Genomic DNA, 22,438 nt, shown 5'->3' on the forward strand with positions numbered 1-22,438 from the left:
AACAAATCATCAACGCATTCCCGGGCCTGGCATTCCCAATCCAGGCACAATGACCCCAGCCAGTCGGAATCCATAGATCACACACCAGGAGTACATTGTTCCACTCGCTGCCTCAGATTGATTCTATTGTGGTGCGGACAGGGGGTGAGATGTTGTCTTCAAGTTCTGGACTGGGAAGGGGCCAATGATCATGGCGGTTTGATGGGTAGTATAAATGAAATTAGTGGGAATGGTTTGTAATCGTCGTTTCCTCACCCCTCTCCCTCCCATACTTTTATTCCAACAGAAACAACATTTGGATTGCATTTACAGGACGGGGCGATGACCGACTTCCTACATCATTCATCTGGCATACTTGATATTGTTGTTATATTATATGATGGCCCTGTATAATCCAACATATTCAGGGATAGGGGTTGGATTTCCACTTGCCACCCAACTGAATGTATGCACTCATGCTATTTTATTCAATGCTATCTATCTATCTATCTGTCTGTCTGTCCAATTCTTATTCCTGAAATGGATTTGGGTAAAATGATGGTGCAATGTTTGGTGACAAGATACCTCAGAAATCTTAAATGTTGAGGCTTTCGGACTGTAAAGCTCACAGGTAGTTAACAGTTAGAACATATTGGCTGACATGACACTTGATGAAACTCGGGTGTGCGACATGCATTACCCCCTGTGCGTGTGTGTGATTGTCCTTTGCCCCTCCTTGAAGTTGATTCCTCTCCTGCTTGATTGCTTTTCCTGGCATAGATAGTGAATGTCTGTCTCCCCTAGGCCCACCCTGTCTGTGGTACCATGCCAACACACACAAACACACACACATGCGTTCCCACAAACACACCCACGAGCACAAACACACACGGGCATTCATGCACACACCAACACAAACACACACAGACAGTCACACACAGGTAGAGTGAGACTGGAAGACAGACAGACAAACAGTCCAGAACAAATGAACGGACAACCATTTCTCTCTCTCGCACTTCTCTCTCACTGACAAACACCCACACACACATGTACACAAATAGACCAGCATATGCAACAACACACAATTTCTTGAATAAATGAAAGCGGACACAAGCAGTTAGAAACAGCACATACGCACAAGCACATACATTCCACAGATACACAGTGTGTGTGTGTGTGTGTGTGTGTGTGTGTGTTTAATGTGACATCAGTTGGGCCGTCTCCTACCTCCTCTTCCTGCTCTGTGGCCTTGAAATACACAACATATGTCCCTATCCAGCCTTGCCTAGCATTCCCAAAACACCCTGCCATCGCCACGGTAACCCTCACAGAAACACACGCACACACATGTAAGCGGTTTTAATGTACACAACAAAAACAAACAAATGATATAACACTTATAACACCCAATATGTCTTAGTTTCATACACGTTTTTGCAATTATTGTCATATGTAAGTTAGTTGTATAAAATTATTAAATATTAGACTCATATATTACTCAGAACATCTGTATACAAAGGAATTAATCACATTGCAAGACCCGTAGAGAGGGACACTGATCTGCTGGTCACAAACACACACACACACACACACGCACACACACACACACACCCACACATACACACCCACAAACACCCACACACAGACACACACACCCACACACACACATACGAGCGCGTGAGCACACACACACACACACACACACACACACACACACACACACACACACACACACACACACACACACACACACACACACACACACACACACACACACACACACACACACACACACTTATATACTATACACACACAGGCAGTTCAGAAATTGCTCTCACATAGCACAATTAACACCATAAGATAGTGACACTCTTGTTTTGTAAGAAATCATACACTTTTGATTGTTGTTGTTTTTGAGCCAGAGATAAAACACAAATAGTTGATATAACGACATGGATTGACAGGTAACAGAGGACAGACGGACGGGACGTGGGACAGGGGACACCGGGCAGGTCGTAGCACACAGACGGTAGGTACAGAGAGTCTTTGGTCCGGCTATGCCTCCTGCATAGCAGGCACCCACGTTCGGACCTCCAGTCAGTAGAGAACTTATAGCCCCCCGTGTTTCCAACCACACCACGTGTTTATATATTTAGTCCTCGCTCCCTTCGCCTGTCAGAGGGGCGTCCAACACCTGAACTCTCCCGCCAAAACGTCTGAACAGGGAAGTAAAGAAGCACGGCAAGTCACAGCTTCTAGTGGGTGTCAGAATCGGGACCGGGGGGGGTGGGGGGGGGGGGGGGGTGGTGATGACATGGAGGGGGGTTAGGCTTTGGTTCATGCACCCACTGTTAAGTACCACTCTAGGACGGACGGGGGAGCAGCTCCAGAGGGACGGGCTCTCCTCTGGTTCTAAGGACGGAAAGGGAGGGCGCAGGGGGAGGGGGGGCGAGGGGGGAGGGAGGGCGCTGGGGGAGGGGGGGGGGCGTGGGGGAGGGAGGGTGCTGGGGGAGGGGGGGGGCGTGGGGTGAGGGGGGTCCGCTGGGGGGGGTTCTTTGGTAGAGAGGGGGGTCCGGTGGCGGGAAGGGGGGTCCGGTGGAGTGGAGGGGGGTCCGCCGGGGGGAGGGGGGTCCGCCGGGGGGAGTGGGGGGGGGGGGGTTGTCGTGGGTATTTGAAGGAAGTAATAAATAAATATTGCAGTGGTATTGATGGTGTGTGGGCCCCTGCCATGCCCTCGGTGGCTCTTGCCCCCCAGGGGGTCTCCACACCGTGTTCCTTGGTCTTGACTGCCCAGCAGTGGTCCAAGCCCCCCCCCCCCCCAACCCGTAACCTCCCACAATGCACCAGAGTCTGAGTCCGAGGGTCTGAGCAGGACCGCAGCCCTAGGGTCCTAAGGCGGTGGGGGGGGGGTCTGCACACAGGTTGATGTGGGGGGGGGGGGGGGGGGTGGCGCTGAGGGAGGGGATGGCGAGCTGGTGGGGTGGGGTCCTGGTGGGGGGGGTGGTGGGTAGAGGGTGGAGAAGGGCTCAAGAATAGATCAAGCCCTTGAGGAAGTGGCCTGAGGGCCCGTTTGAAGACGAAGGGACAATCACGCTGCTGGGAAGCGTCTCGCGTCGAGGGAGGAAGCCAAACAAGGGGAGGAAAAGCGCTCTGATTTTCGCACAGGAAGCCCGCCGCGCCTCCTGCCTCGCCAAGATAAGAGCGCGGCGGTTCCCAGGGCCAGGCCCGGGGGCCCTCTCTCCCTCAGCCCGGCCGGCCGTCCACCGGGGGCTCCTCCTGGGGGCCGCGTCAGGCCCGCCGCGCAGACGGGCTACGAAGAACAAGGCCGGGTGTCACTCTAGAGCTCACACACTCCTTAAGGTCACTCTGCTTAGGCTTACACTCATTAAGGGTACACACTCCTTAAGGCCACTCTGCTTGAGGTAACACTCTTTAAGGTTACACACTCCTTAAGGTAACACTCTCTTTAGGGGTATAAGAATGAAGTGGCACAACAAGCTAAGCTACATGCTAAGCTAACCTTCGTCTCTGACAGTGGACACAGGGAGAGGAGCTGCTTTTTGTCTGGGTGGATGAAACCAAAAAAGGTGGTTTTTGGTTGATGAGAGCGACACCTGTTAGACTAAAAGGTCTATCCCAAGGCATGACCATTTCTCATGAGAACTTTAAAAATAACAATTGTGTGTGTCTGCCTGGGTGTGTTGTGTCATATATTAGAAAAGGCATCAGAGTTTCCGGTGTGCAATCACAATAATAAACAGCCCCTCACTCTGTGTCCTGGGCAGGAAATTCATTAAATCATAGCGTTTGATTTGGGGACCACGGGAACTGGCCTCTATTGAAGTCTGTTTTCTTTCTGTGACCTTTCAAGTCCTAGTTTCACTGTGTAATGTGTCTGTGTATGTACCAGGCTCACGTGTCCACACACACACACACACACACACACACACACACACACACACACACACACACACACACACACACACACACACACACACACACACACACACACACACACACACACATGCCAGCGTGTGCACACAGGGAATAATGTGGGAGGGAAGGAGAAGAAGAATATGCAAAAGACATTAAAACATAACACAAACACAGTGTAACAAACAGACACACAAAGATGCACACACACTCAGCGACAAGCAGCAATTTGAACCAGGAGCACACATGAAAGGCCCCCCGAGGCATCTGTTCTCTGGCACAAAGGAAACCCTGTCTGAAGACCTGCTGCAATAGACAAAACATGTCTGAATATAACCTCACACACACACACACACACACACACACACACACACACACACACACACACACACACACACACACACACACACACACACACACACACACACACACACACACACACACACACACACACACACACACCCAGGCACAGGCACAGGCACAGGCACAGGCACACTATTTTGAAAAGGACAGGTTTGAGGTATGGTATTTGGATGATTGTGTTTTCTGGCGTATTCAGTTAGATCAGTTAACTAAGTAATCAGATCTCCTTTCTGGATCGTATTATATTACGTCATCACATTTTGTCATTTAATATTAATAATAGAAAAAAGTGATAGTTGGAGTTGATGAGGTGGAGGTGATGTGATGGAGGTGATGAGGTGGAGGTGATGAGGTGGAGGTGTTGAGGTGGAGGTGATGTGATGGAGGTGATGAGGTGGAGGTGATGAGGTGGAGGTGATGAGGTGGCGGTGATGAGGTGATGAGGTGGAGGTGATGAGGTGGAGGTGATGAGGTGATGAGGTGGAGGTGATGAGGTGATGAGGTGGAGGTGATGAGGTGGAGGTGGAGTTGATGTGATGGAGGTGATGAGGTGGAGGTGATGGAGGATATGTGATGGAGGTGATGAGGTGGAGTTGATGTGATGGAGGTGATGAGGTGGAGGTGAGGGAGGATATGTGATGGAGGTGATGAGGTGGAGGTGATGGAGGATATGTGATGGAGGTGATCAAACAGATGGAGGGTCCACTTACAGGCCGTCCGCAGGGCAGGGGTGCCACTGCCACTGGACGTGGGGCGAGGGGACTCCCTTGGACGTACAGTGCAGGGCTTGCCTGCTCCCGCGCGGGACGGGGGCGGGGTCCAGTGATGTCACCGCCTTCTCCGCTATCTGAGGCCTCACTACACCACACACACACACATACACACGCACACACACACACACACAGACCCACAAATATAAGAAGAAGGTTGCACTGTCCCAGGTGCGTATAACCCATGAAATAATAGGCGTGGTAATGATCTCAGTAGTGAGTTCCTGGGCCGCAGTTCCTACCGTTCACCACTAGTGTGAGCGTGAGGTTCCGGAACAGGCCGTGCTCCTGGTTCCCCACCAGAAGGGTGTATTCCCCAGCATCCTCCTCTGCCACGTCCCGGATCACCAGGGAACTCTGGTTGACACGGTAACGGGAGCAGCGCTCGGCGGCGACCATCCCGTCCTTCAACCTGTCCACGGAGAACAACGTTTTTTATCGGATGGTTCCTGAACCGACCCACGGCTCATCACGCTGGGGGTCCATCAATCATTGGTTTCTTTGGTTGGACTAAGCTGGAGGGTCTTGGGATTGATTTGTTGGATCAGCTCAGACCTGGGTCCTAGGGCCCCCCAGGAGTGGGGCAGAGGGGAGGACTTACCATATGAACTGAGGGGGGGGAAAGGCTCGGAGTTTGGGGGTGAGGCGATAGGACTTCTGCCCGACGTTGGCCTGCAGGACCGAGCCATTCCTGGCCTTCAGGCGGATGAACGGTCGATCTAGAAGGGTGCACATCCAAAAAAACGATTTGATTGTATGTATAAATCTGTGTTAGTCTGGTTTGTTCTTGGTGTATTTATCTGAGGAGGACGGATGGTACTCCTCAGCTAGCTGAAGCTATGCAGTACAGACCAGCCTGTGACCGCACCCACAAAACTGTTAGGACTCGACCCCATGGTGTGATGGGGTCATGTCTGTTAGGACTCGACCCCACGGTGTGATGGGGGTCATGTCTGTTAGGACTCGACCCCACGGTGTGATGGGGGTCATGTCTGTCAGGTCTCGACCCCAGGTGCGATGGGGTCATGTCTGTCAGGTCTCGACCCCCAGGTGTGATGGGGTCATGTCTGTCAGGTCTCGACCCCCAGGTGTGATGGGGGTCATGTCTGTCTGGTCTCAAACCCCCAGGTGTGATGGGGGTCATGTCTGTTAGGACTCGACCCCACGGTGTGATGGGGGTCATGTCTGTTAGGACTCGACCCCACGGTGTGATGGGGGTCATGTCTGTTAGGTCTCGACCTCCAGGTGTGATGGGGGTCATGTCTGTTAGGACTCGACCCCACGGTGTGATGGGGGTCATGTCTGTTAGGTCTCGACCCCCAGGTGTGATGGGGGTCATGTCTGTTAGGTCTCGACCCCCAGGTGTGATGGGGGTCATGTCTGGTAGGACTCGACCCCACGTGTGATGGGGTCATGGCCCCCATGACGGGGGGCCATGTTAATAAGAATTAACTGAAGGTTTTCATTAATCCTGCCAACACGTAAGAAGCCCTTCCTTCTTAACAACGTGTTCCACACTGGAACAACACAGGGCTGGTTGAGTTAGGCCACCAGACTGCTGCTCATATCATTATCATTCTGACTTAGATGTACGCAGCGCATAGTTGGTTAATTTTGATTTAAATCAAACTTGATGATTGATGATGGCGGAGAGCAACTATCTCTGTACAGTCTCTGAATTTGTCCCTAGTTTGAATAGTGTGAATATTTACTCTGACTTGACCTTCTGGCTGGGATTATTAGTGTGACTGGGAACCTCCACCTAGTCATCAGACCCAGAATGCATCCTGTTCTCCTGGAGGCTTTTTGGAATAAAACAATACCGGGACAAGCCGGAGTGGTTTACCCCCATAAAACCACAGCTTCAAACAAGGATTAGATATGTTTTCATTCATAACATTGTGTTTTTTTTATCAACTTCGTCAGTTTAAAAATATAAATATATTTTGCGGTCCTATGAGCATATCTTTTTGCATTGTCAAGGTAACACCTAGTTGATAGTTGTTTGTTGTTTTTAATGCAATGATTTGGACGTCTTAAAAGGCAGAGGTGTCCTGTTCCTAAAAATAATGCCATCAATCAAGCATTTACCACTGCTGTACATGGAGAGAATACCATGGCTCTACACACAGAGACACACACACCCCACCCCAGTGTGTGTGCTGGTGTGTCTGCTCCAGCACCCACCGTAGACCATGAGGCTGACGGCGGGCCGCTTGGCCTTGGTGCCGCTGCTGACCCTGCAGGTGTAGCGCCCCCGGTCGGACCTCTTCAGCCGCGGCAGGGTCAGCAGACTGTAGAACAGCACGTAGTCCTGGTACTTCACGATGCGCTTCCTGATGGAGCTGCTGCTGTTGTTCTGGGAGGAGGAGGGAGAGGAGGGGGGGGGGATGAATGAAGGAGCTAGCTAGAGGCATGTCTTCAGCTCCCAATATCTAGAGAGGACTTCAGATAACTTAATCTCAAACGGTGAATGTATCAGAGCCTCTTCCATCAAAGGTTTTCCAAAGCCCTAGAAGTAGTGGTAGTGGTAGTAGTACCTGTAGTAGTATTACTACTACTAGTAGTAGTAGTAGTAGTAGTAGTAGTGGTAGTGGTAGTGGTAGTAGTACCGGTAGTAGTATTACTAGTATCAGTAGTAGTAGTAGTGGTAGCTTTAGTTGTGGTAGTAGTAGTAGTAGTAGTAGTGGTAGTAGTAGTAGTGGTGGTAGTGGTATTTGTGGTAGTAATAATAGTAGTAGTAGCAGTAGTAGTAGTGGTGGTAGTAGTAGTGGTTGTAGTAGTGGTGATAGTAGTAGTAGGAGTGGTAGTAGTAGTAGTGGTGGTGGTGTTGGTATTAGTAGTAGTAGTGGTTGTAGTAGTAGTAATAGTAGTAGTAGTGGTGATAGTAGTAGTAGTGGTAGTAGTGGTGGTAGTAGTAGTGGTTGTAGTAGTAGTAGTGGTAGGAGTGGTAGTAGTAGTAGTAGTAATAGTAGTAGTAGTAGTAGCAGCAGCAGCAGTAGTAGTAGTGGTGGTAGTAGTAGTAGTGGTAGTAGTAATAGTAGTAGTAGCTGTAGTAGTAGTAGTGGTGGTAGTAGTAGTAGCAGTAGTAGTGATAGTACCTGTAGTAGTATTACTAGTAGTAGTAGTGGTAGTGGTAGTAGTACCGGTAGTAGTATTACTAGTATCAGTAGTAGTAGTAGTAGTGGTAGCTTTAGTTGTGGTAGTAGTAGTAGTGGTTGTAGTGGTGGTAGTGGTATTTGTGGTAGTAATAATAGTAGTAGTAGTAGTAGTAGCAGTAGTAGTAGTGGTGGTAGTAGTAGTGGTTGTAGTAGTGGTGATAGTAGTAGTAGGAGTGGTAGTAGTAGTAGTGGTGTTGGTATTAGTAGTAGTAGTGGTTGTAGTAGTAGTAATAGTAGTAGTAGTAGTGGTGATAGTAGTAGTAGTGGTAGGAATGGTAGTAGTAGTAGTGGTGGTAGTAGTAGTAGTGGTTGTAGTAGTAGTAGTGGTAGGAGTAGTAGTGGTGGTGGTAGTAGTAGTAGTAGTAGTAGTAGTAGTAGTAGTAGTAGCAGCAGTAGTAGTAGTAGTAGTGGTGGTGGTAGTAGTAGTAGTAGTAGTAGTAGTAGTGGTGGTAGTAGTAGTAGTAGTGGTGGTAGTAGTAGTAGTAATAGTAGTAGTAGCAGCTGTAGTAGTAGTGGTGGTAGTAGTAGTAGTAGTAGTGGTGATAGTAGTAGTAGTGGTAGGAGTGGTAGTAGTAGTAGTAGTAGCAGTAGTAGTAGTGGTGGTAGTAGTAGTAGTAGTAGTGGTGATAGTAGTAGTAGTGGTAGGAGTGGTAGTAGTAGTAGTAGTGGTGGTAGTAGTAGTGGTTGTAGTGGTAGTAGTAGTAGTGGTTGTAGTATTAGTAGTAGTAGTAGTAGTAGTGTTGATTGTAGTAGTACTGGTAGTGGTAGTAGTAGAGGTAGTGGTGGTAGTAGTGTAGTAGTAGTAGTGTAGTAGTGGATTTAGTGCCCACCATGCCCGGGTACTCCCAGGTGATGTTGACCCTGGTGTTGAGCTCTCCGATGGCGGTGCAGTTCAGGACGAAGCGCTCTCCCTTCAGGGCCTTCACAGGGCCGCTGGTGTTCAGGTAGGCCTCCTTGATGTTGGACACTGGACAGGCGGGGGAACCAGGGAGAGGGAGGGAAAGGGTTAGTGCTTGACTTCCTTAAAGGGCCTTGATGGAGAGTATTGGAGAGGTGTTTGGGGAAATCCCCCAACAGTTGACGTTTGAGGAGTTAAAATGTGTCTTTAAAGAGCCAGTGAGCTCACTGATTCAGAAGGAGTTTAACACATTGCTCACAATGTGTTTTCAGTCACCAAATTGTGAGTGAAAAGAGTTTCAAGAAAGAGAGGGGCGTGTTATCCCCATGGTTACGACCCACGACAACTTTCTGATACCTTTTCCTTATTGATTGTTGTTTAACTGTTATGAGCATTATAATAGGCAAAGTTATATATTAAATGTGCCACACACCGTAGCGTTATACTGTAGGTGTCCGGGAAGCCTAAAGCTCACTCGGACGAGGACATTCAACACACTGCTGCTCAGACGGAGCTCCACACATCCACACACACCGCCCAGACAGAGCTCCACACACACACCGCCCAGACAGAGCCCCTTACACACCGCCCAGACAGAGCTCCACACACACCGCCCAGACAGAGCTCCACACACACCGCCCAGACAGAGCTCCACACACACCGCCCAGACAGAGCTCCACACACACCGCCCAGACAGAGCTCCAGACACACCGCCCAGACAGAGCTCCAGACACACCGCCCAGACAGAGCTCCACACACACCACCCAGACAGAGCTCCAGACACACCGCCCAGACAGAGCTCCACACATCCACAAACACACCGCCCAGACAGACACACACACTGTGCCCCTTGGTTGTGACGTCAGACTACCTCGGTAGAGGTCTGACGTCACGAAGGGACCGCCACCTGCCTACAGCAGAATGAAACGTTCACATAGTGTTTTTGGGAGAATGGCGAACCCCTTTTTCCCCCAAATTTGGGACTTATTCCAGTAACAGTGATAACATTGCAGAGATGACTATGTTAAAACAAAAAAACTTTTGGGTTGTTTAACATAACGAAAAAGTATTTAACAAATCAGACCATACAAGATTTCCCTGATACAAAATAAACCCATAAAAGCAAGAGGAAAATACTTTTTATGCTTAATGGCACTTACTGTACGTTGTAGGTTGTACGTCCTGGCACTTAAAAATAGCATTGCGTAGCTTCTTATCCTAGCAATCTTTGCTGTATACAGGGAATGGGTTAATCTAGCGATTGTAAGTGCTTGCACTTGTTTCTATGAACATCCTTACTGTACCGACAGCGACATATTGTTGTTTCTCCTTCTTCTGACAAAGGTACTTACTGTAAGTCGCTTTGGATAAAAGCGTCTAAATGTAAGAGTCAATGATTTGATGTAGGTGGATCCTAAAGCCCTGGGTGTGAGGGGCTCACCTGGTCTGTAGATAAAGTATCGGTAGGATAAGTGGGCCACGCCTTCCACCAGGGCCTGGCAGTAGAAGAGGCCGATGTAGTAGTAGGTGGGCCGGCGGATGGTGAACCCCCGCCGGCTGTTCCACAGGATGTTGGTCTGGTCGGGCCTCACCTGCTTCTTCTCACCGTACTGCAGGGAGGTCACAAACATCAGGGACACCCATCAGTGGGTTCACCCTCACCAAAACTATGGACCATTGGTGGTCCTGGGTCAGATACACCAGAAAAACAATGAAGGAGTGAGGAAAATAGTGACATAATGATAGATGAAGTCACCTTCATCTGTTACATCCTCAAAGTACCCACGCACGCACACGCACACGCACACGCACACGCACACGCACACGCACACACACACACACACGCACACACACACACACACACACACACACACAAAGACAAAAACCCTCTCTCACTCCTGGTTCTAGCAGAAGACAATGTTTCTCCTGGTTTTGGCCTGAGAAGATTACAACAGCTCAGTCAAAATCTGTTCTGTCATCCCGGGATTCACAGTCAGCTGGAAAGAGCTTCCACTGTTTTGAAAGTTAAGTTATGGTATGTGGTGCAAAACGGTCAAAATTGGAAAATATATTATCGGCAGAAAACAAAGCAGAAATCTTTTGAAAAAAGGTTCAGAGACAAAAGAAAAGACAAACTGTGTCCAGGAATTTAAGTTGATGACACTATTCAGCTGAAAATAAAACCTGACTTTAGTGTACCGATCAGAAAAAATGAAATGCACGATAATCTGGAGGTGGAAACACAGGCTGCATGAAATACAGATTCAAATACAGATTCATCAGTTTCCCACTGTTCCCCATCCGACCGGGATGCTATTGCAGTTTAGCTCAACCTGCATTAGCATTAGCAGGGCTGTGAGTGAGAGCATTGGCAGGCTGGGAGTGAGATCATTGTCAGGAATTGTAAATGAGCTGCTTCATAAGCGCCTCACTACCTTCAAATGGAGGCTTGTGTAACCTTGTTGTTTTTCAAGAGGCTGATTCAAGGAAATGTTTACTGGAGTTTCTCTGACACAGTGGAGGTCCCCACCCTCTCTCTAGGGAACAGGTGGACCCCTCCACCCCTGTATGCACACGCACACACACACACACACACACACACACACACACACACACACACACACACACACACACACACACACACACACACACACACACACACACACACACACACACACACATACACACACACACACACATTCTCTCCAGGCTCCAGTGTGAACCGGCTGACAGCGCCCCTCCCAGAGCAAGGCTGTGAGGTGACCCTTCTAGACGCCACTAGGCTCCTCCCCCTTCCTGTCCAGGGCCTGTACAGTAGATGTACTCTCCCCGCCCCCACTGACACACAAACACCCTCCTCAGCACCCCTGGGTGCACCCTCCTGGTTCTAAGCGGGAGTCAGTCCCTGGTACGGCCTGAGAGGATGACCTCAGCCAGTCTGTGATGTCATCCTCCACTGCTGCTGTTTGAAGAGCAAAGTGTGGCGTAAGGGAGAGGGTAGAGAGTAGGTGCGACTCCCAAGATGTTGACCAAACATTAATTAAAAGTTAATGTTTGGCAGGGTCTAGGGTCTGGGCAGCTAGGATGCCAGGAAGAGGATTAATGGTCTCTCCAACAAGGAAGCACCTCCCTTGTTGACCCATGCATTGGTCAAGAAGGTAAGTGGGGAGTCAGGAGTATTTATACAGTCATTATACATCACAATTCGAGTCAGAGAGAGCTTCGATTGCCCAAAAGGAACGGCCCCAAAGCCTCGAACAACCTCACATGCAAGGCAAGGACCAACCTATGGTGGGAATAAAAAGAACAAGGAGACAGATAACCTCCTCCAAGATAGCAAGGAGAGGAGGAGAGGGAGGAGGAGGATAGGGAGGAGGAGAGGAAGGAGGAGGAGAGGGAGGAGGAGAGGGAGGAGGAGGGGGAGGAGGAGGAGAGGGAGGAGGAGAGAGAGGCTGAAGGAGAGGGAGGAGGAGGAGAGGGAGGAGGAGAGGGAGGAGGAGGGGAAGGAGGAGAGGGAGGAGGAGAGGGAGGAGGAGGGGGAGGAGGAGAGGGAGGAGGAGGAGAGGGAGGAGGAGAGGGAGGAGGAGGAGAGGGAGGCTGAAGGAGAGGGAGGATGAGAGGGTGGCGGAGGAGAGAAAGGAGAAGAAGAGGGAGGAGAAGAAGAGGGAGAAGGTGGAGAAAGGAAAGAGGAGGCGAGGGAGGTGGAGGAGAGGGAGGCGGAGGAGGGTTGAGAGGATGAGGTGGAGGAGGGAACCACAAGAGTAGTCAGGATATGAGAAACACAACCCCTTCCTATCTCCTGGCATCCTGTTAGCACAGGATAGAGACACTTTGACTGGATCCCCCAGGTCACCACCATCACCACAGCCCCTCCCTCCCTGTGTCTCCCTCCCTCTCTCCCCCGAGCGCTGTGTCACTTCCACGGCCGGCCGGCACTCGGGGTATTGTTTCCAAGTGAGAAGGGGTCAGATGGAAGATCCAGGCGCAAGTGCAAAATCCTTCCAGGAAAGCAACCCTCCCGGCGTGTGTGACAGGCAGGAGGGGGGGGGGGGGGGGGACCCAGGCCGAGGAGAGGAGGAGGAGGGCTGCTGATGGGGAGGAGGAGGAGGACGAGGTATTTTTAGAACTCTTGGCTCTCTGCGTGGGTGTGCTCCAAACAGCGGCCGGAGCCAGGGAGTTCTCACTGTGGCGCATGGGGATGTGTGTGTCAAGTGTGTGTGTGTGTGACGTGTGTGTTGGTCAATGCCACTGCATGTACTGCATCCAAAACAAAGGTCTGTGCAGCCGCCCCCCCCCCTGCGTGCGAGGGCCGAGGGCCCTTAGCGTGCGACCACCAGAGCTTCGGCAGGTCATGGCCGCGGGGGCCGTCCCCCAGCTCCGCCTACTCCTGCGTGGGATCCTGACAGCCCCAGTGGGGGGGGGGGGGGGGGGGGGGCTAGCACACGGCCTGTATTCTTAATGAATGGAGCAGACCTCTAGCCAAACAGCATGGGGTTGGCTCTCAATCAGGTGCTGGCGTCTGGAGACAATAATGCATCCTTCATGTAGTCTATATAATACAATTTAAGGAACATCTTTTGGCCAGATACTTCCTATATTGGGCATGGGCCGGCTGAATATATTGTTTATATCTATCCAGACAGAACACACAGTGATATTTAAGGTTGGTGCTATCATGAAGGATCTTTCGCTCGGAGTGAAGCGCTTCTATCTGCCCAGCGGGGCTGGATGGCGGTTCTGCAGACCTTGCATTGGCGGGCATTTCACTCGGCGTCCCTCCTATCTGCCCCGGAGGTCCGCTGGTCTTTGTCCTACGAGTCGTCTCTCCCCCTGGGGAGGTTTGGTACGCAGTAGCTATGCTGGCCGGGGCCTGCCAACAAAAGGCAGCGTGAGGAGCAGAGGCCGCGTGCCGGTGTGTTTGAAGTGGGCTGGCAGGGCCAACAGTAGCTGCCCTTGCGAGGCCCGGTCATTGTGCTGACGCCACCTCGGGCAAGTCAAGCAGAATATAAAAGCAGCTGTTGAAGGCATCAGAGGGAACCTGGCATGCCCTGGTCCTGAGGGCTGCGTGTGTGTGCATGTGCAAACGCACATTGTGCGTGTGACAATGTGTGTTTGTGTATGTGTGTGTGTGTGTGTGTGCATATGCGTGTGTGTGGGTGTGTGTGTGGGTATGTGTGACAATGTGTGTGTGTGTGTGTGTGTGTGTGTTTGCTTGTGTGTCTGTGTGCGTTTATATGTGTGTGTGTGTGTGTGTGTGTGTGTGTGTGTGTGTGTGTGTGTGTGTGTGTGTGTGTGTGCGTGTGTCTGTGTGAACATGTGTGTGTGTGTTCTGGCTCCGGGGGCAGAACCGGTGCCAACCGGACATCGAGGCGCCGCTCGTTTGGGGAAAGACGAGTGGTAAAAACAACAACGAATAAGAACATCATTGACATACGGCCGGTTCAGTTCTGGTAAGGACGTCAACAACACACACACACAGACACACGCACACACACACACACACACACACACACACACACACACACACACACACACACACACACACACACACACACACACACACACACACACACACACACACACACACACAGACAAACACACACAGATTCACATGCAGACCACTTCCACTTGATCGCCCAGCAGCCCTCTCACTCAACACAGGAGCACAAACACTTAAACGCACACATCCGCACACACTTTCACACGTATCCGCACAACATGCCCCCAGCAGCAGAGATAAGAGCCCCCTCGATGAGGGCCCAGAGTGGGGGGGCTGCTGGCTGTCCCCTGATGGAGGAGCCAGCGGCTTGCAGGGAGCCTTCAGACGGAGTGAGGAGGAAATAAGAACACACACAGAGGAGGGAGTGGAGAGGGTGAGGGACCCCCAGGAACAGGAAGTCATGGGGGATGGCTTCCTGCGCTACTGCGGCGGTGGGATCTGTGGCGGGGCTCGGAGCGGGGGCTTACCTTGGCTAAAGAGACGGTGACGTTGGGGTGGGTGACACGACAGGGGATGAGCAGGGGCCGGCCCACCGTCATGAAGAGCACGTCCGGGCCGCCCAGGCCTTTTACAAATGGCTGCCGGCTATCTGAAACCAGAGCACGGCGGTCAGGCACCAACAAGGACCCACAGCCACGACATGAACACACAATGAGGACGAGCGGTGGTCCGGGGGGGGGGGGGGGGGGGGTTGAGGTTCACAGAGCAGCTCTGCACTCTGGTGTTGGTTTCAACTTGGTCACCTGGCACTTGTGTGGTCACGCACAATTATGCTTTGATTGTATCACACACACACACACACACACACACACACACACACACACACACACACACACACACACACACACACACACACACACACACACACACACACACTACCGCTGTCCATCTCACTCTCACACAGATACACACACAAGCATTATTGTGGACTATAAAGGAGTGTAAACCTCCAGCAGGCCTTGGGGATGCAGTCCTGAGGACCCAGAGGGGAGAGTGAGTGCTGCGCTGCTGTGCTTGCGGAGGCCTAACACCAGCCCTCTCTCTGGGCCCGTGCTGCCCTCTGAGCGGTCAGCCATGCGGGCCACAGGGCCGCGTGGCTCTCTCTCTGTTTTGTGTTGTTCAAGGAAAGCTCAACATTCAAACAAAAGTACCCCAAGGACCAGTGGACAACGGCTTCCTCCCCTCGCTTTGATTCCTCATGGCAGACTGGGGGGGGGGGTTGCAGGCCTGCAGTTTAATGGACACGCTGACCCGAGCGATTTATCTCTCCCCGGGGCCCTGTTGACCAAACAGTAGCCTGCACTGTGATCCTGGCCGCCAGGGCCGGCCCCCGGGCAGGAGCAGGGGCCCGGTCCAGACCAGAACCGACCAGACAGGAGGAGACACCGACAGCACAGCACAGCACATAACAACACACACCACCACACTACACCACCACACCACCACACCACCACACTACCACACTACCACGGCACACCACAACAAACCACCACACACTACTACAGCACACTGCCTCACACCAACACACACCCCCACACCACACCACCACACCACCCCACACCACCACCCCCACAGCTCTGCCTCGCCTGCCGGCCAGACAACCAGCCTCCAAAGCATCCTCTCTATTCCAGCTCCACACACACACACACACACACACACACACACACACACACACACACACACACACACACACACACACACACACACACACACACACACACACACACACACACACACTCACACACACACACACACACACACAAACACACACACACACACATGCACACACACACATACCACACACACACACACACACACACACACACAAATGCACACAAACAAACACAAATGCATGCACATACTTGCACAAACACTTACACCCTCACCTTTTAGAGAGGCAACCTTGACCCCCCCCCCCACCACCCACCCCAACTCCACCCATTATTCCCTTCTTTGGGGGCCCCCACCACCACCACCACCGGCCCACCAGCTCCCTGCACCCCCTCCCCCAGGACAGGATGCTGGAGGCAGCGCTGGGGGGAGCAGATAAGCCCCGTGCCCTGGGAAACAGGCCGGCCCGGGACCTCAGGCTTTCAGCAGGGGCTATTCCTGGCCAGGAGGAGCCCGCTCACCAGTACAGCGGAGAACACAGCTTTAAATATAGAATCAAGGGGAGGGCTGGGCCCAGAAAAGACTTTGAGGGAGATGGAGGGGGGGGGGGTCGGAGGTGTGGCAGGTAAAACTGTGCCAGAGACATCTAAAGGATGTGCTGTGGAGACAAACAGCCTAAAGATATGATTGGTTGCCTGGCATTGGTCTGTATTTAGCGCCCACGACATCCTGTTGGAGCCAGGGGATGTAAACAATGAGGGGAGAGACAGAGAGATGGGGGGGGGGGGGATGTACATTTCAATATTTTCAATTCAATGTGTTTTATATTCCAAGTAGAATGTAAAAGTGACTGCAAGGGAAAAAGAGAAAGAAGGGAGGAAATTGGAAAGAATGTGGTCTCATTCCCATCCAACACCATGAGGTCTCATCCTCATCCACCATCATGTGGTCTCATCCACCATCATGTGGTCTCATCCACCATCATGAGGTCTCATCCACCATCATGAGGTCTCATCCACCATCATGAGGTCTCATCCACCATCATGAGGTCTCATCCTCATCCACCATCATGAGGTCTCATCCACCATCATGAGGTCTTATCCACCATCATGAGGTCTCATCCACCATCATGAGGTCTCATCCACCATCATGAGGTCTCATCCACCATCATGAGGTCTCATCCTCATCCACCATCATGAGGTCTCATCCACCATCATGAGGTCTCGTCCACCATCATGAGGTCTCATCCACCATCATGAGGTCTCATCCTCATCCACCATCATGAGGTCTCATCCACCATCATGAGGTCTCATCCACCATCATGAGGTCTCATCCTCATCCACCATCATGAGGTCTCATCCTCATCCACCATCATGAGGTCTCATCCTCATCCTCCATCATGAGGTCTCATCCACCATCATGAGGTCTCATCCTCATCCACCATAATTTGTTCTCATCCACCATCATGAGGTCTCATCCACCATGATGTGGTCTCATCCCCATCCACCATTACATTTGCATTTAGGGGGTTTTGCTGACGCTTTTATCCAAAGCGACTTCCAACCATTTATATACATATTCACACACTGACAGAGTCAACCACGCAGGGCGACAGCCAGCTCGCCAGCAGCAGGCGTCTGGCTCAGGGACACCTCAACACTCAGCTAGGAGGAGCCGGGGATGGAACTAGCATCCTTCTGGTTACCAGTCAACCCGCTCTACCTCCTATGATGCATATGATGCAGTCACACCACCACTTCACCATGTCAACACAACATCCCTTCCTCATTTCATGGCACCTTAACATGTTGCAACATCACGTCACGACATTAAACATCACAACATCACAACATCACAAACTGAATGACCACGGCATTGCACACTGTGACACGGCGACACGGTGACGTGGTGACACCACCCCGCCGTACCGTGGCCGCGGCGGGAGGCCCTCACCTGTGACGTAGACGTAGATGGTGCTGTGGCGGCGGGTGCGGTTGCGGTAGCGGCAGCGGTAGGCGCCGGTGTCCTGCAGCAGGGCGGGGCTCAGCGTCAGGCGGCTGCAGTGGTGCTGGCCCGTCCGCCCGCAGCGCGACCCCTCCAGCCGCACGCGCCCCTGCGCCCCCTCGGGGAGGAGCCACGCCAGCTCCCCGCGGCCCCTGAGACACAGGGTCATCAGGTCATCAGAACACCGTGATGGAGGTTTTTCCAGGTGCATGATATAATAACATTATGCCTATGATGTTACAATGTATAACATTTTGGTTCACCTTTTACTTAATGAAGCAAGCATAATAATTTTCTCCATATGTTATGAAGCAAGCATAATCATTTTCTACTTTAAAGCCGTTTTCACACAAGTCCTCTGCATTTTTGTTGCATTTGTGTATCAGGGGATTCGACCCTGAGGGTGATTCACTCTTGATGCTTTATATGAGGACATCGATGTCGTTTAGACATCAGTAGAATCAACAGGGAGTTTAGGGGGGTGGGCTTGCAAGGGGCAGGATATGTAGGGTCTAAGTTCGCAAGAGGCGGGATAAGTGCGGCCTTTGTCACTGTATCTTGTTTTGGTTTGACCACAGACAAAATGGAGGCAGAACGGGCAGAACTCTTCGCGATCATCTTAAATGTTGCTAAAATGATGCATCATGTTCCGTTGCTTCCACAAAATCCGATGCATCGAGCGATGAAAGATTGGGGCATGAGTAAGAGATAAATAGAAGAAATGACGAAGAAGAAAGGCGTTGCAAAATGACTGCATTACAGGAGAAAAGGAGTGTATTTTTTCACATATAACAAACACTGGGACCAATGTATTTGATTTGTATTTAACTGAGATAACAGGGAGTGGAAGGACGGGACCCTATAATGTTCAGCTAACTGTCAATTATAATAATAGACGCATGCAGCTGTGAATTTATGTATTGTAATTTATTGTATGAAGTGTACTTTTAGGGTTATGATAAGATCTATCTTTTAGTGTTCACCACGAATGACTCTTAAAAGCAGCATTTTAATTTTTTTTAACCTAAGAAATAAAGGAACAAGGCTGATTATCATTTAGGGGGCCACTCTCTCACATGCAGAAGCGTCATCAACACGCCCAATGAAGTGTTGTGAGAAATACAGACTTTCTATTCCTCATTCACATATAAGGTAATTAACATTTACTTCGGAGAAAATACTTCCTCAAGGGTAGTATTATTCAGGAGATTTTCAGAGAAAAAATGTCAGGATATGTTGTTTCCACATACAACAGTCACGCATAGCCACACACAAAACATTACAAAAATGAAACAACAAAAAAATACCAGAAGACATTTCGGGAGGCTCAAGGAGGGTAGAAATATTATATTTCAGCAACAAAATGTAGTCTCTAGGACTCTATAGACATAATTCACCATACTGTGTTATTGACATGTTTTCGCTCTGTGTTAAAGGGACGCTGTCTCTTTAAGATCATGCGACTTGTGTGTTGATATGTGTTGATACAACGTTAGAATTTAGAGGTTTCTATATGAATATCTATCAAATAAACAACCTGACAACCAACCTGCCTTGGCGACGTAAGAAATTGTCCCTTCACTTCTTTTACCGCAATTTCTACAGTCTATCGACAACGTCTTACCTGGGAGAGATTGTCGACGGCGGGACCGTTAAAACAGTCAGAATGGGGAAGGGGGGATATCAATATCGCAAGACAGTGTGGGATGCTCAAGGGGGCGAGTAACATTTAAAAAAAAATGGTAAAGAGTTAATAAAAAGTTTTGCAAAAAAGTGTAGTCACTCATAACATCTATAGACATAACATCTCAGCTGTGTGTGTGTGTGTGTGTGTGTGTGTGTGTGTGTGTGTGTGTGTGTGTGTGTGTGTGTGTGTGTGTGTGTGTGTGTTTGTGAGCTGCGGGCTGCTTGGCACATGCGCACTTGACCAAGTGTGGAAGAGTAACTTGTCCGACAGGCCTGTTATTATATAGTAGTAAGATGTAATTACAAACTTACAATAAATAAATAAACAAAAACTTTGTTTCGCCATGTATCGCATGAGAAACGCTATCCTCCCGACAATGACAAATCGTTTCAGGATTAATAGCTAGACAATGACCAAAAAACATTACTACCAACATCATACCTAGCATCCCAATGCCCAATGCTCTCAGAGGTCAGGAGTCAATGAGATGTGAACGCAGGGAGGTGGACGTGTAGGCTTGTAGCGTTACGTGTAGGCTTACAGGCTTGTAATAGCTTTACATCTTTATCTTGTACCTCAGCCAAGTGGGTGCTACATACTGGTGGTGGTTAGTGAGGTCCCCCCTTCACTGTAAAAGCGTCTTTGAGTGTCTAGAAAAGCGCTATATAAATTCAATCCATCATTATTATTATTATTATTATTGTTGTTTATTTTTAATCAAACTATGTCCACCTATTTGGAAATGACATGTATTCAGATATCTCTATTCAGTTCTAAGCGGTTTTATTATTTCACAACCAAAATGTCAACGCATAGTACAGTAAATTGTCTGTTGATAAAATGTCCCTGCTTGCCCATATTTGAGCAGATGGATACTATTTATTTGTCTGTTTATAACAGTTTTTCCAATATACTGTGTGAACCTGGAATTATGTTGTGTCATCTTGCAGGGAAGTGTGGATGTGTCTGTGTGTGTGTTTGTGTTATGTGTGTTCATGTGTGGGTGAGGGGGGGGGGGGAAACAAGCTTGCGTACATAGGTATGTTTGCATCTATGTTCAATCAATCACTCAGTGAATCAAACCAGACAATCATTATTGTCATCCATCTCACCTGCAGTTCAGCCGCAGCGTGTGATTGGCTGGCAGGATCAGCTGATCATCTTTGACGTCCAGTACGGGCACGCTGAACTTCCCCTTCGGCCCTTTATCTGCAGGAGCTAAAGAGGGGAACACGGGATGGAGCGGAGTTAGAGGAGTGTCAGGGGCATGACGCCGGTTTGAACGTGGAGATTTCTCTTTCATTGATTGGACCAAGTTCTCTATTCTGTAAATTTCACTAGAACAGATTAGGCATGGTGGAAAACCCCTCCCAAAATACATTCACAAGTACTTCCTCTCATGGCGTGACAAATGACAAAGGGCAGATGACTGGCCTCTGAGTCATCAAAGAACAGAACAGAACGAGGCTCCCAGCGCCGTGCGGGGCCAGGGCGGGGGCCGCTGGGACCTGTATGTCTGTAACGAGCTCCCCCCCACATGGGTGTCCAGGACACACCAGGACCGCAGTGCAGATCACCAGGGGTGGGGCCCCTCACTGGCCCTCTGGAAGGTACATGGACGGACGAGGGCCCACTTGACCACTTGTGTGTGGAAATGCGTAAGCAGGTCTGTTGTTCATCACGTAGAACGCGGCAGCGCGGAGGGTCGTGGAGGGGAGATGGGGCTGGCCCGGGACGCCCTTCCTTCCGCTCTGACTCCAGGGCAGAAGACGGCGGTGAGTCCGGGCGCTATACACAACATGATGCTCTGCGGAGTCCTGCCCTCTGCTCGGGATGGGACGCACGTGCGTGAGCCGTGGCTGGGCTGCTACCGGTGTGTGTGTGTGTACTGTCTATGTGTGTGTGTGTGCATGCACGTGCGTGAGTGTGGGTGCGTGCGTGTTTGGGGTATAGCCCACGCACGATAGTGTGCTGGAGTGATACAATTGGTGTATGTGTGTGTTTGTGCATGTGTGTGTGTGTGTCTGGGCATGCATGTGTGTGTGTCACACAAACCCACACACACATTGAGGGATGTGCACCACATGATCGGTTCCATTTTTCCTTGCTTTCTGTTTGATGCAGTTCTCAGATATCGTAGAAATATTTTTGACCAAGCTGGACATGTCGAATGTTGTTTTTATACATCTTTTTATTATTGAGGTTTAATGTGCCTAGCATTGCATTATTTAAAAGCTTGCTGCGGCATTATAAAACATTATATAACTTATTATATTATTTAATGTTATATTATGATAAGTTGAATATTTTAGCTATTTTTAAATTACCGAAAAAAGATGGGCAATCGCCTTTAAATTAGTTATTACAAAAGGTAATTAATTTGCAAAGAGCCATATTTGAACAAAGATGAAAACCTATCGGATTATTTCCATTAATTCCTATTTGAATTGATTTCGAGTGGCTTTACTTAATATTTCTTCCAAAAAAAACATTTTAATGCAATATTGCAGTTCGACTGTAAATTAGTTCAAA

General features: G+C 50.0%; 1 protein-coding gene across 1 annotated transcript in view; it reads right to left on the bottom strand.

Annotated features, from left to right (window-relative positions):
• flt1 (fms related receptor tyrosine kinase 1) overlaps window positions 1–22,438 on the bottom strand; it is a 41,876-nt gene that overhangs the window by 17,642 nt on the left and 1,796 nt on the right. The window contains 9 exon segments of the mRNA XM_060045730.1: window positions 4,986–5,133; window positions 5,288–5,457; window positions 5,647–5,764; window positions 7,233–7,404; window positions 9,037–9,173; window positions 10,546–10,714; window positions 15,072–15,193; window positions 18,169–18,371; window positions 21,019–21,124. Of these exon segments, the coding sequence (XP_059901713.1) occupies window positions 4,986–5,133; window positions 5,288–5,457; window positions 5,647–5,764; window positions 7,233–7,404; window positions 9,037–9,173; window positions 10,546–10,714; window positions 15,072–15,193; window positions 18,169–18,371; window positions 21,019–21,124 (1,345 nt within the window).

This window comes from Gadus macrocephalus, chromosome 23, assembly GCF_031168955.1.
Source record: "Gadus macrocephalus chromosome 23, ASM3116895v1".
NCBI lineage: Eukaryota > Metazoa > Chordata > Actinopteri > Gadiformes > Gadidae > Gadus > Gadus macrocephalus.